Raw genomic sequence first — 15,216 nt, forward strand, 5'->3', positions numbered from 1 at the left:
TAAAGTAAGGTATTTCAGCATCTTTTTTTTTTTGGGTATTTTGTTTTTGGTTATATGAATTAAGAATTAAAGAACCTAATGTGCATTTAGACCTCTGTGTGTGGACATATTCCTTTTTCTTTGTGACTTAATTGTTTGGGTTAAAGCTTATTTTATAGCTTTGTTAAAGCTTTGGGTTAAAGTTTGGGTTAATTGCTCTAGTACATATTTATTCAGGAGAATTACTCACCGACACACAAAGGGTTGTTGCGGATACGGTAACAACTCAAAAATGGTACCCCACTAATATGATCACCAGGCCAAAAGTTTTCTTTCTTGGGGTACTGTCAGCTTAAACAGTACTCAGTAACAACTTTTCACCACAACATAATTGATGTTTTTTTTCGAAAAGTGAATTTCATTTTCATTTTAAAATTAAGAGTGGTGAGACTAAACATTTGCACCATCAGAACATTGGTGCCGTGAAAAACAATCACCGTCACATTGGTGCCGTGATTATTCATAACCGTAAAAATTTAATTATAACATTGGCACATCCGTGATATTTCAACCTATAACACATGAATGCAATGGCTCCACGCGAACTTCATACTTTAAAATCAAAAGTTGAAGTTTTCAAAAAACTAGAATTGGGAAAAACTCAGAGTGAACTCGCCAAAGAATATGGAGTTGCACGGAATCCATTTCAACATTTGCTAAAAATGAGGGAAATTTTTTTTTCAGCATTTGAATCATGAACCAAGCAGAAAACTTATAAGAAATCAGAATTCAGCGATGTAGAGGAAGCAACTCTTGTGTGGTTCAAATCCCCAGTCTCACTCAATCCCATTATCAGGATCAATAATTCAAGAGAAAGCAGAAGATTCCGCAAAAAGTCTCAATCAAAGAAATTAGGGATTATCCTACATATGAAAACTTTTTACAGAAAATTACAGACAAAAAATTTGTGGTTGTTAGAATTGACACTAAAACTTCTATTTGGTTCAGTTGAAATGATTGATTCTGCATGGAACTCAGCATGAGTGCCACGATTCGGAACTGCTTCCATCATGTTAGTTTTTGTTCTGAGTCTTTGGAAAACGATTATTTCTCTGAAAATTCCTCCCAGATTAAGTGTGGAGAAAGCATAAATAGCACTATGGGTGATTGTATCGACGATGAATTTGTGAGTATTGACTCTGATCTTGTAACTTCAGGACTTTTAGCAGATGACGATATCCTAGAATATCAATCACCCAAAGCAAGTGCTTCATGTTTCGAAGAAATAGAATCACACACACACAGAATATTTAGATGAAGAAGTATCTGCACCATCTCTCCATGATGCACTAAAAACATCACTTCCTAAGCAGTCAGGAAAGAACCGAACAATCGCGGTATAAACTGAATAGTGTAAAAAATTTTTTGTTTTCTCTTCGGAAAGAAAAACAAGCAAATGTACTTGATTATTTTTCATGAAGTAAATTTTTTTTATACGTTTTGATTCTATTTTGAAACAACCCTGAATTAAAATTAATGAGAATTAGCATTTTATTTAATACAATTGTTAGAATGTATATAATTAAGTACACAAAAACGATCCGACAAAAATTTAGAGTGAAACCCTGTTAACTCGACATCCGCTTAAGTCGCCATGTTTGTCTATACTTTTGGGGTATTGAGTTACAGAGTCTACTGTAGTCCTTTGAGAGAATATTCACACGAATATTCTCTGTCCCCATCTCTCTTCCCGTCAAGAAGATGGGTATATTGGAGTTTGTAAACCACAATATTAAAGTTTGAAAGCAAGAAAATTAAGCGAACGGGGCTGAATTGCACAACTTTTAAAGAAATGTGAGTGATACAGAATTTAAGTGTATGTGCATTGAAGAAAACAACAGTTCTGTATCTTAGAATGAAGGTGATTATATAAGAATAGCTTCTTTTACCAATCAACTTTGATTTAATTTCTTTTGTTGTGAACTTATTTCTGAAAATTTATCTAATTTTGAAATAATTTTTTAAGGTTTTAATGTAAAGGTTTCTAAAATCTTTGTAACCAAACTTTTAAAACCTCTCGTCATGACCTGGAACTAAAACTTGTCATTGAGGGGTGATTATACCAAAAATTGTTTTGTTGTAAATGTTTCAGATTGATTTATATTTCACAATATAAACAAAATTAGTAAAAAAATTTATATTATTTAAAAGAGAAATGAATATTCTTGATTATTCTCCAAATTTTACATCCAGGAGAATATTCTCATAATATTCTCGTTCTCCGAGAATATTCTCACCTCACATCTCTAGTATAGACTATTTCACACAAACATCCAACAACAAATGAAATCAATAGCATAAGACTGGGCAGTAAGTTGTTCTATTGAGAAAGTGACAAACAAAGATAACAATTTTCAAGACTGCTAAGAAAAGACCCAGCCAGAAGCACAGACATGAAAACATTGTTGGGGGGGGGGGGGCTGGAAGTTACTCGTTGTATATGTTCTTTTGCGGTCTATGGCCAGACAAAAAAAAATTTGTCCTTAAAAGAGGGGTGGCCATAAATCAGGGATTTGAAATGCATACTTTTATTATACCTTTAAGGACAAATTTTTTGTCCCGCTAAAGGGGAAAATATCACTTGGCCATAAAGGAGCGGTGACCGTATCTAAAGGGTGTCCATTAAGAGGGGTTTTACTGTATGTAGCCAGTTGCATTACTTAGGGATAACTTAAGTGCAATGAGTTGTAAATCTCGAGTGATATTTTTTGTTTGTACCAACTGAAAATTTTAAATTTAGTTTAATTCAGTTATTATTTTCTTTATATTTTCAGGGCAAGATATCACAATACTAGAGAACAACTGATGACATTATCTATGTATGTACCAGGTGAAGATAAGGAATCTGTGGTTAGTATTTTGTGCTGCATAAACCGTTTCATTTTCTTCTGGAAATAGTTCTGAGATGCATTGCTATTTAAATACTAGTTATATATGGTGTGGGTCAAATTTTTTGTTTCTTGCTATAAATAGACTGCATTAGGGTGGGTCAAAAAAATAAAATTCAAATTTTTAAGGGGCTAAATGGTCTCAAAGTAACACATGTGATTTTTTTTTTTTACATTCTGATTAGTGTAACTGCCTCCGGATTGATATTGATTTTTTCAATTTTTTTGAATTTTTTTTTCAAGGTAGGTTTCAGTTAGGGTTTCAACCAATTACGTTACTTTCTACAAACATAGACAATTCGTCATGTTGTGAGGGGTGGATGGGTGGGTAGAGTGGGGATAGTCTAGGAAGACACTGCGCATGCTCATGCGGCTCCCATGTTTCCTCAGTATAACTCCGGCTGAAATAAGGCGAGGTTGTGTTGCGCTCGCTTGTGCCATTTTCATCATGGATCATACTCGTTCCAAGTGGAAATGCTTGTTATTTCGTGATTCAAGTGACATTAAATTACCATATATTACCAACCTACGAAGATGTTATGAAATTCTATGAGTGAAACCGTCATAAGATAAAACGTGATAACGAAACTAATAAAGAGCCCACGTATAAAGAACTAGAGGACATTGCTGTGGCAAAAATCGAAGAAATATGGGTCAAGAGCTTCCACATTCCTTCTGTCCGACACAAACAAGTGAAATGCATATCATGTATGAAATACAAAAATCCTTTAAAATCACACCCTAAAATACCAAAGAAGCGATTAGAAGAGTTTCGCCCCTAAATTATTGTTTGACATTTATTTCCATCCTGCTAGTTTAAGAACATCGAAGAGTGCATTTGCCCCAAATACAAAAAATATCTGTCAGAGAGAAAAGCTTCCTAATCGACCAACAAGCAACCAAAGTTCTACAAATAACTGCTTCATACTTCGACAGATGGAAGTTTAAAACAGAAAAATGTATAGACAGAGCATTCTTGAGGAGCATATTCCACTGATAATGGAAACATTGTTGAAGCACCAGCTTCTGACACATCTGAATGCACAGAACAAGCAATCTTCGATTTCTTCTTGGAATCAGAAATATCTATGGAGTTTTCAGTGGTAGTTGGGTGTGTCGTGGAACTAATGTGAACGTTGGTAAATATGGAGGTGGTGTCATACGTCTGCTTGAAAAAAAGTTAGATAAGCCGTTACAGTGGATTATCTATTTACTGCATATGAACAAATTACCCTTCCGACACTTGTTTCTACATATTGATGGCAGCACAACAGGACCCAAAACATTTTCAGGGAGAATTGGCAAAGATATAGAAATATGTGAAAAAAAAGTTGTGCTTCGTTTAAAGTTATTTCAACAGTTATCCAAGTTTTCTATTTAAGGTATTAGCGCAGACCAAACATATTTGTACAGAAACGTCTCAGCAGTTTCAAAAGGCCTAAGGATTTAGCAAACAAATCGCCAGGGGGTGCGGTAGCCCAGGTCGATAAGATACTCACCTAAAAACGAAAGAATGTTTAGGGGTGGCGCGAGTTCGATACCTGGTTCATCCTTGTCAGAAAACTTTCTTAACACAGGGGTACAACAAAAACAGCGACATGACTGCAGAAAAAGATTGCTACCGCAGGGAGTCGTCCATCGAGGGGCTAGCGCACCAACCTCTCGTTGAGTATAAAAAACAAGCCTGCTATTCGGAATCTGCAATAAATTGTAGGTTCTGGTCTAATTAGCCCTCGTGTGCAGAAAAATGACCATGGTGCGACAAAAATGATCAAAATGATTAACAAATTGCCAGGCAAAATATCTCATGCCCTATAGCTAACTCGTGCTAATCGAATTGTACATTTGTACGTTTTCATGGAATCTCCTTCCGAAAATTTAATAATTCTAGCAACGTATGTCATCAAGTTTTATGTTCCAACTTGGTTTTCTATGAAAACTCATATGGGGGGGGGGGGGGAACTCACCTGTAAAGATGGAACACGGCACTTGATCAAGCTCATCACTGCAACTAGGTATTTACCCACAGAACTGAAAGGTAAAATATATCCCGTAATTCTCAAAGAAACACTTACTTCACACACCCTCAAAATTCATTGATCACAATGCTGACCAACTCTGAACCACACATCTGTGAACCAGCAGCCCGCTGCATTCAGAAAAATGGACTCCGACTGTTGCAACTTCCTGTAGTAAAATTTGATGTATCATCTTACATCGATCTCATTGACTGCCAGAAGTAGAATATATCTGATCCACTGTCATACTCTCTTTTACCTCGGCGGTGACCTATCGGTTAGAAATTCTTCGGTATATAGACTGGGTCGTCGTTTCGGTTAGTAAGTAAGTCTCGAAATGCTTTGCCGAAATTCAGTAGTTCGAAGGATTTTTGCGCTATTTGAAATATGATGATAATAATGCCACTTTTTTAAACTTTTTCCTTGTAATAAATAAATGTTACTCATGTGATTTGTATTTGTTTTATAGACACACTTTAAAAATTTATTTTAAGAAAAACCTTTGAAAAATCATCAATAAAAGTTAATCATAAAGTAATCATCAATTTTTTTTCAAAATACGTATTCTTCAAAGTCAATTCGGGGACAGAAGATGATAACCCATTCTTAAAAAAAATAATATGTGAGCTAAAGACATCATTCGGCACTCTTTTCTTGCTGTGCCGGATAGAAATTTAAAAAAAATTTTTTTTACATAGAACCACGACCCACCCTACTGAGCATTCAACTTGTATGCTAGTGTGTTTTTAAAAAGTTCCTTGTAAATTTATTGAGAGCTATTGCTGCGATAATAATGAAATAAACTTTGCACTATTTTCGAGTGATGTTTTTCTCAGAACATCACATATATATATATATACACACATATATATTTTCCCACAATCGACTGAAAAATGGAAATCAATTTCCAAAATGGGATAGTAAGAAAATGGTGACGGATATTAAAATCATTCTTGTGCAATAAAAATGTGCGAAGTCAGGAACATCAGATGTGTCATTCGTGTTGCAAGGGGATGCATAATTATTAAAATAAAAAAAATTTAAGTTTTTATGCAGACACCCTGTGTCAAAAAATCCAATTAGCAAGTTATTGCCCCGTCTCTCGTACTGCAAAAAAAGAAAGAAAAAAAGACATTTCTAAGTGCAATAATCCCAGAGATATTTGAATTCAAAAATCAGAGAAAAGTTGGGAAAGAATCATTAGTTTTTTTACTGCTTTTTTCCCAACTTCCCTCCAATTTTTGAATTAAAATATCTGTGTGAATATTGCAGGAATGTGTTTTTTTTGTTGGCATCAGTAAAAAATAACGGAGACAGGGTAACAACTTTCTTATTTGGTTTTTATGTTCAGGATGTTCGTATAAAAAGTTAATTTTTTTTTATTTTAATAATTATACATCTTGCAACATGAATGACATATCGGAATTTCTGACTTTGCACATTTATTCTCCACAAGGATGACTTTAATATCTGTCACTGTTTCCTTGCTTTCCTGTTTTGAAACCGTCAGTCGATTGTAGAACATTCTGTACTTGCCAAATATTACAGAAGTCTGTTTTTCAAAAGTATTTTTGTTTTTGATTGAAGATTTCTCTGAATTCTATTATCCTATCGAGTGCAAAATGATGCCACGCAAAGACAGCATCTCCAAAGAATGAATATCGAGCTGAATTTTAAATGAACTGAAGCAACCTTGTTGTTGATAGTTGTTAAAAAAGTTTGCTGTGTTTGCCTGTCTGCACATCTGCAAGTTGAATCCCCCAGCTGGACCCTTATACCGAAATAGTCTTGATTGCTGAATTGAAAAAAAATATAAAGCAAATGAGCAGAAGTTTAATAAATTATCTAATTTCTTCATAACATTTTTTCATGGATAAGTTTCTACAAAGAAAGCTGAAGAGGGATGTCGATGACAGTGAAACACAGTGATGGCATTCTATTCCAAAAAATGTCTGATTTCGTGAGGAATATTAACAACAAATAAGCCCAAACATAAAAGGCTACTTTAAATGCTTGTCAGAGCTGGGTAAATGTCTGATATGATTTAGTTAATAGAAAATTTTCTATTTTTTTGAAATTTAACTTAAAATCTTAACTTTAACAAGAAATAAGAAAATTGATTTTAATTTTTAATATAGCCATGAAGGAAAATTTGGGTCAGTAATCCCTTTGACGAGCATTGCCACTACGGAGAAGCTTCAGTGCTGTCTTAACGCATGGACCCACCAGGGTATGGCCCGTGGTGGGCCTCAGGAAAAGAGGTGCCTCACAAATATGAGATCCGGTTGAAATTTTCTAGAATTTGTAAGGTAGGGCCTCAGAAAAATCACTTAGCCCAGGAGCCCATGATGCTCTTAAGACGGCCCTGAGAAGATTGGGTCTCAAGGTTAGGGTGTCCTGATGGTATTCGTACTCTTTCACAGTACGCTAGAATGAATTTTGATCTAAGCTAGGGGAGAATGGTGAAAGCCCTCGCATTAAGATGCTTCTAAATGGGACAAATAGAAACGTTCCTCGACAGAGGCTAGCAACTTATTACTTCAATATTTTATGATATGCAAATTATAGAAAAAATACATTTTTGATTTTGTGGGGGTGGAGCGGTATCGAAATTGACCTTTGCTAGAGGGAGTCTGCAACATCAAAAAGGGTGGAAAACTGCTGTAGACCATAGTTTCCCAAAAAAAATTCAGTTGCTCTCCCTTCAGATTTTTCTTCCTCATTGCCCTCGATTTAAGTCAACCCATAGGATCCTATATTAACCCTTTCACAAAAAATAAAATAATTAACATGTAAATTTTTTAATAGTTTATTTTAGTTCTAGTTAAAGCTGAAAAAAAATTTCCAAAAATTTATTTAATACATAATGAATTAATTAACCTTGTAATCGAAAGTTTTGTCAGCACTATATGCTTAAAATAAAAATGAAAAAAAACCATAATAAATATTTAACTTACCATAAAATACCCATAATTTGTTTTTTTTATATTTGTTAGGGAACATTTTGTAAAAGCATGGCTTTACTGCATTACACAGAAGTGTAATGTTAAGTGTAAGTGTAAGTGTAAGTGTAAAAGTTTTTGCTGCATTACACAGAAGTGTAATGCAGCAAAAACTTTTACAGAGGCCAAACATCGAACTTGCTTCCCAATTCAAGTGAACCCATGAGATCTTACGTTAGATCGGTAGGTTCTATGCCCCCAGGGATATGGACCAGGGGGTGATATCACTCACTTTGGGAAACACTGATCTAACTGAATTTTATTAATTACCTAATATATTAAAAAAAAAGCTAGTTGAGTTTATATATATATATACAACGAGGTATGGGGAATGGGGAATTCTCTGGTTGGACAGACATCACAAGTAGAGTTCCTCAAGGAAGTGTCCTTGGCCCATACCTTTTTCACTTTTTATCAATAAACTCGATCAGGGTATCGATGGAATTACTAGCAAATTCGCAGATGATGTGAAGTTAATGGGGGTAATCGGGAATCAAAGCGATAGGGAGTCGCTCCAGACCAGTCTAAACAGGATTGCAGCATGGGCAAATGAATGGAGCACAAGGTTTAGCATTGATAAGTGCATGGTCGCTCATTTTGGTTCGAATAGCCCACGGTTCTCTTATGAGTTGAATGGTGTCACTATCCCGGATGCAACTAGGGTAACCGATTTGGGAATTCTCATTGACGAGCGGCTTAGGTTTTCTGAACATTATTCAGCGGTGGTAAAAAAAAACGAATAGAATGCTTGGTCTCATTTTCAAAAAAGTCTCTTCGCGTTCTCCTAAAGTCATTCTTCCGCTTTTTCGAGCTTAGTTCGTCCTGGACTGGAGTATGCTGTAAGGTTTTGGAGACCATACCTACAGGACATATACTTGGTTGAAGGGGTGCAGAGAAGAGCTACGCGTGTCCTTATTGGCACACAGGGCTTGAGTTATGAAGAGAGACTTCATTTTTTGAATATGTTTACATTGGATGAACGCAGGTGTCGAGGAGATATGATCGAAGTGTTCAAAATTTTCAATGGGATGGATAGGATGGACCATGAACTTTTAGTACATTTGTACTTTTAGGGGTACTTTTAGTACCCCTTGGCTTTTACAAGGGGACACCAGTATCGATTGGTGAGGGACAATGCAGGGTTATGGTGTTGCAGGGAATTTTTCTCTAATAGGGTTGTTAATAAATGGAATAGCTTACCCTCGGAGGTAGTAAATTGTAAGACAATTGACACGTTTAAAAAAAAATACGATGAACATGTTGGGGTAAATCGAAAAACTATCCATACTTATAATAAGACAACCATAAGTATTCTCTATGGGCATTGTATAATATTTTATCATGTGTATATATTGTTTATAATTTTTGTTAATTGCATTTTTAATTGGGTTGCTGTATTTTTGAAATATATGACATCCATATTTTTATGGGCATCTTTTTCTCAGCCACCTCGTTGGACATTTTGCCTGTTGTGGCGTTGTATTTGTCCTACGTTTGTGCTGTCATCTGATAATCGTTAAGTAGTTATACATACTTCAACATACCGACCAACAACGTATGTAAGCAATGTTACAGGGTTAAAAAATTATCCAACCCTTCCTTAGTGAAAGGGTTAACCCATAGCTTCTACCCCCCCCCCCCCTCGTTGGATTATTCTATTGTCCCCTACAAGGGGCAATATTGTCCACTTTGGGAAACTGCTATAAACGGTTGTTATAATGACCCCCATCATCAAAAATGGTTGTTAAAAAAACATAGGATAGTTTTCATGTGAAAACATTTGGGACTTTTCTATAATGTAATTGTGTAACTCAGTTTACCTAAGTAAGGGTATTATTTGACAGGCTTTGCTGTTTTATTTGAAGATCAACGATGGGCAGAGATATATCCATTATAAAATTGTGTAATGATTCTTTGTTATCTTTAAGATAATTGCCTTCTAATTTCTTATTAATTTAATTTCAGCATGATACCTTGAGTAGAATACGATTATTTAACCTTGGGTTAGAACATTTCAAGTCAAATCTGGAAGGTGGGGTTTTTAGTAAGTATTTGAATTTTTTTTATACTTAATGTATTTTATAATATTTCAATTTTTTTTCAATTTCAATTTCAAATTTATTTTACAATTTGTGTGAATACATGTTACATGATACTATTGGCAACCAAGGAGACGAAATGTCCCATACTGGTTGTTACAATGAATAGGTTTATAAAATATAGTTCAGTGGAATTATTTTCAGATATATGATGGGGAAAAAAAACAATACAAAAAGATGATAGTTACCAATAAAAATAGTATAATTAACAGAAAATAAATAAAATATGTTAAAGATTAATAACAAAGGATATTCTCATGCTATTCTCATGCAATGGTGGAGGTGCTATAAAAATTACATATGAATAATATCAACATGAATTCTTAATATTGACCCCAAATACAAAAGAAAAAAAATATGAATAACATGTTAATGATATACATAATAAATATAGAGCCAGCACATGAATTTGCACAGGATTATGGAAGGTGATTTAAAGATATGATTTTATTAAGCATAATGTTAGAGGATGTAATCATAAATGGGATTCAATGCAGAGTTCGAGCAGGTAAAGTTTGAGGCATTTTTTAAAGGAAGTAAATGCAGTAGTGTCAGTGATTTCTCTGGGTAGATCATTATAGAATTTCGGAATCAGAAAGCAAAAGTGCTTTTTAAGAATATTTTTATAAACTAATGGCAGTGAGAAGATGGCATTTAGACAAGCAGAAGTACGTGATACGTGAGAGGTAAGGAGTATTGGTGTTTTTTTATTATTAATAAGGATTTATAAAAGTAGTGGTAATGCACTGGGAGAATTTTTAATCGATGAAATTGATCAAATAGTGGGATAACATAATCATTAGTGATGCATCTGATAGCTTTTTTTTGGAGAGAAATAATAGGCTTAATATTAGTTAGATAATCTCCTCCCCAAATTGAGAGACCATACATTAAATATGAATGAAACATTGAATAATAGAATGTTATGAGAAAGTGGTTATTGATGTATGGTTTCAGCTGATAGAGCTTATATAAAATGAAATGGAGCTGAGTTTGAAGGTATTTAATATGCAAATTCCATCTCAAATTTTGGTCAGTATAAACGCCAAGGTATTTAATGAATGTTACTTGTTCAAGACATTGGCACGTCAGAGATGCCATTTCCAGGACACGTTCTTTCCTAGTTCTAAGAAGAAAAAAAGTAGAGAGAAAAACCTCTCCAACTTTTTTCCCTATCTTTACCTACCATGCATCATGATCGCGCGACCTTGAAGGACTGGTTTTATTACTTTGTACATTGTACTGTATTGATATACATGTGGGTTGTTGAAGAATAAAGCTGGGTTTTCCTAGGAGCAGGTTTCCTGTGCTGTGCGCAACGTAATTCATCCAGCGCGGCACGCCGTCCACTCACCGATAAGAAAAGCAGCATGACTGTTTTCCTACAGAGCGGAATAAGCCTCATGACAATAAGCAAATGCCATGTAGAGCCATGCTCAACATCTCTAAAACGGTTCTCATAAGGATTTCATGGAAGACCTCACCTTTCGAATTTTCATACTCCTTCAATAACTCATCCATATCCCAGGTTTCTCAATACAAATACCTTGGTATTATCATTTCCGCAGACCTATGCTGGAATAAACACATTGATTATATCTGTCAAAAATGTCTCAATAAACTCTTTTTCCTTCATCGTAATCTAAAACACTCTACTCATGATGTTAGACTTCTCTGTTTTTAAGATCAAACCTATATCTTTCCAGTCCTCTCCTGTGCCTCTGAAATTTGGGACCCCTACACCGCTAGCAATATCGAGAAGCTGGAGTCAATACAAAATAAATACGCCCATTTTATCTATGACAGTTGGTCCTCCTATGTGTCTGTCTCTGAACTTAAACCCGAACTTAATCTTCTCCCTCTTAATACTCACCGTCTTCTTTCTCGATTAACCATGCTTTTTAAAATTCTCCATGGCCTTTTTAATTTTGATACCACCGGTATTATTTCCAAGCCAACATATCTCTCCAGCAGCCCTATCTCCGCTCATAAACCCTATCTCCGCTTCCACCGACTGCTTTAAATTTAGCTTTTTTCCACATACCATTTCTAACTGGAACTCTCTCCCCTCCCCTTTCGTTGATTCACCCACGGCATTTATATTTTCGAAAAATATAAAACTTTTTTTCTGTCATCAACCCCATTCTCATGTTTAGGCCTCCGCCAACGTTATTGTATAAATAAATATAAGCCGAAACACAGTTTACTGTTGAAGTTAGCATTTCTATCTACCAATACTGAAGCTGGTTCATCAATCGGTGCTGTAGCAAGTACTTCATTTGCCTTTGAAGTTCTACCATCATCCTCACAGATAAGAACTAAATTACCAAATGTTGCTCTTGCTTGTGATAGAACTGGTGTGTCTGATCGATCAGCTGCAATTATTGCGAATACTGTGCTGGAAGATGTTGGGTTATTGACGAAAGAGAAGCCAAATATGACAATAGACCGGAAGAAAATAAGGCATGAAAGAGCATCGCAGAGAGGTCTTTTGCAAGATAAAATTCCTAGAACAAATGTGCGAGGAATATAACGGTCGAAAAGACAAAACCTTAACTAATGTCAAAGAAGGTGATTCTTTCCATAGAAGAACCATATCTGAAGAACACATAACCATATCTGAAGAACACATGACCATATCTGAAGAACACATGACCATATCTGAAGAACACATGACCATATCTGAAGAACACATGACCATATCTGAAGAACACATGACCATATCTGAAGAACACATAACCATATTGCAGGAAACCGGGTTAATTTGTCTTGGTCACACAACTCCAAAAAGCAGTAGAGCAAGGGATATAAAGTCATCAATCCTAGACTTTATGAAGCAAGATTTTGATAGGAAAGAATTGATGGCGAACAGATGTGACGGAACTGTTACCAATACTGGTTACAAAAATAGTGTTATCAGATTAATAGAGAAAGAAATAGGCCATCCCTTGCAATGGCTTATTTGTCTTTTTTACTTCAATGAGTTATCTCTAAGGCATCTTGTTAAGCATCTAGATGGATGTTCCATCAATCCACACAGGCCTCAAGGTGATATCGGAAAAGTTTGGAAAATTGTGAAAGATTACCTATTGTGAAATTTAAACCAATCTCTAATAACCTTCCGATAATGGATAGTGACAACAGTGATTTAAGTGCAGATCAGAGATATCTTGTGGAAATGGTACAGGCAATAGAAATGGGCAGAGGGTTGTTTGGTTTAAACCAAATGGTTTTTTTCAAAAAATCAAATAAAAGTGGCCTAAATATAATTTTTTCCTTGAAAAATATCATATTGATTCATTATTAGCCAAAATTTTTCATTTTTACCAAATTTTATATCCTTGGGGTACATTCTGGTGGTATGTCTTTAAATGACATAAGATTTTATGAGTGGATTTTTTTCAAAAAGTCATAAAAGTGGCCAGAATATATATATATATATATTTTTTTTTCATATGAAGTTTCTTAGTTATTTCAAGTTATATACAAAAGCCAAAATTTCTCATTCTTACAACCTTTTGCTACATTCTGATGCTCTATATATCTATAGCAAATTCATGAATAAGGATTGCATCATACATCTAAATGTAGTGGTGTATTATCTCACAGGGTTTCTTTTTCCTTTCACTAAGAAGCAGCAACAGTAGTGACACCATCATGCTAGGGGCAGATGGTCCCATAATCCAATAGACACCAGCTGCCCTTAAAGGACAAAGACTAGTGTACTAGTAGTTACATTACCTCACACACATATTCATTTTCTTTCCCACAACAAGTAGCACATCTACTGTATATCTCCCAGTCTTAATATTCAATAGCTTTTTTTTTTTATACTTTCACTGTTAAGCCCAGTTAATCAAGGTTTTACTGTATAGTAGTAACAGATTTATGAAAAATATAATCAGCTGTATACAGGGTGATTATAATTAAAAGAGTTTTGATTCCAAAACTATACAATAAGTACTGGTCAGAATGACTTGAAAATTTGCATGGATATTCCTGAAGCAATGGAAGTTTCTTTTGCAAAAGGAAAAAAAGTGCAAGTAGATGATGCTGTACTTGGCCAGCAGTATAATCTATTTTGTGCAACCACATCATTTCGGCACTTCCACAGCATCAGTGTATCGATAGAACTTCTATCAAGATGCTCATTGCAATACCAGCAAAGCAGCTGCTGAAGACCCATTTTGACAGGATGCACCTTAACCTTTGCAACTTCTGGCTGTGGGGGGTACCTCACTGTGGTCAGATTGCAAACTTTGGTGAATTGCAATCTCCAGCACATCCCCGATATGTTAGAAGTTCCTCAGGAATATTAATGTGGGGGCGCGTTTGGTTTAATAAAACTTAATTGCAAGCGCATCCGCATAATGACCATGGCATACTCTGAAAAAAATATATATATATAATGGTTCATTATTAGTCAAAATTTTTCATTCTTACCACATTTTATATTCTTGGGCACATTCTGATGGTATAAGTGGTTCTTTTTCCAAAAAGTCTCAAAAGTGGCCTGAAATGTATATATTTTTTTCATATAAAGTATCTTAGTTATTTACAGTGATGTACAGAAGCCAGAATTTCTCATTCTTACTGCATTTTTTAACCGTTGGCTATATTCTGATGCTTTATTTTTAACAAATTCATGAATTTGGATTGCATTACACATCTAAATATAGTGGTGCATTATCTCACAGGGTTTTTTTTTTCCTTCACAAAGAAGCAGCAACAGTAGTGACACCATCATGCTAGGGGCACAAGTGGTCTTATAATCCAATAAAGACACCAGCTGTCCCTAAAAGACAAAGACCAGGGTAGACAGACTAGTAGTTACATTACCCCACACACATTTTCATTTTCTTTCCCATAAGTACCACATCTCGTACTGTATATCACCCAGTCTTAATATTCAATATAACTTATTTTTTATACTTTCACCATTAAGTCCAGTTAATCAAGGTTCTACTGTATAGTAGTAATAGCTTTATGAAAAATAACTAGCTATACGCAGGGAGATTGTAATTAAAGTTTTGATTCCAAAACTACACAATTAAAACTACTGGTCAGAATGACTTGAAAATTTGTATGGGTACTCCTGAAGCAATGAAAATTTCTTTGGCAAAAGAAAAGAAAAAAGTGCAAGTAGATGATGCTGTACTTGGCCAGCAGG

At 35.0% G+C, this 15,216-nt stretch overlaps 1 protein-coding gene across 3 annotated transcripts in view; it reads left to right on the plus strand.

Moving 5' to 3' along the window:
- Positions 1 to 15,216, plus strand: part of LOC149069445 (uncharacterized) — a 57,958-nt gene that overhangs the window by 16,189 nt on the left and 26,553 nt on the right. For all 3 annotated transcript variants that reach the window (XM_089249893.1, XM_089249895.1, XM_089249894.1), the window contains exons 3-4: positions 2,814 to 2,889; positions 9,913 to 9,991. In XM_089249893.1, coding sequence (XP_089106019.1) covers positions 2,814 to 2,889; positions 9,913 to 9,991 — 155 coding nt within the window. The remainder of the gene's footprint in view (positions 1 to 2,813; positions 2,890 to 9,912; positions 9,992 to 15,216) is intronic.

This window comes from Pholcus phalangioides, unplaced genomic scaffold (genome assembly GCF_987345545.1).
Source record: "Pholcus phalangioides strain wild (caught in Gottingen) unplaced genomic scaffold, Ppha-v1.0 ptg000022l_1, whole genome shotgun sequence".
In the NCBI taxonomy this organism is placed as follows: Eukaryota; Metazoa; Arthropoda; class Arachnida; order Araneae; family Pholcidae; genus Pholcus; species Pholcus phalangioides.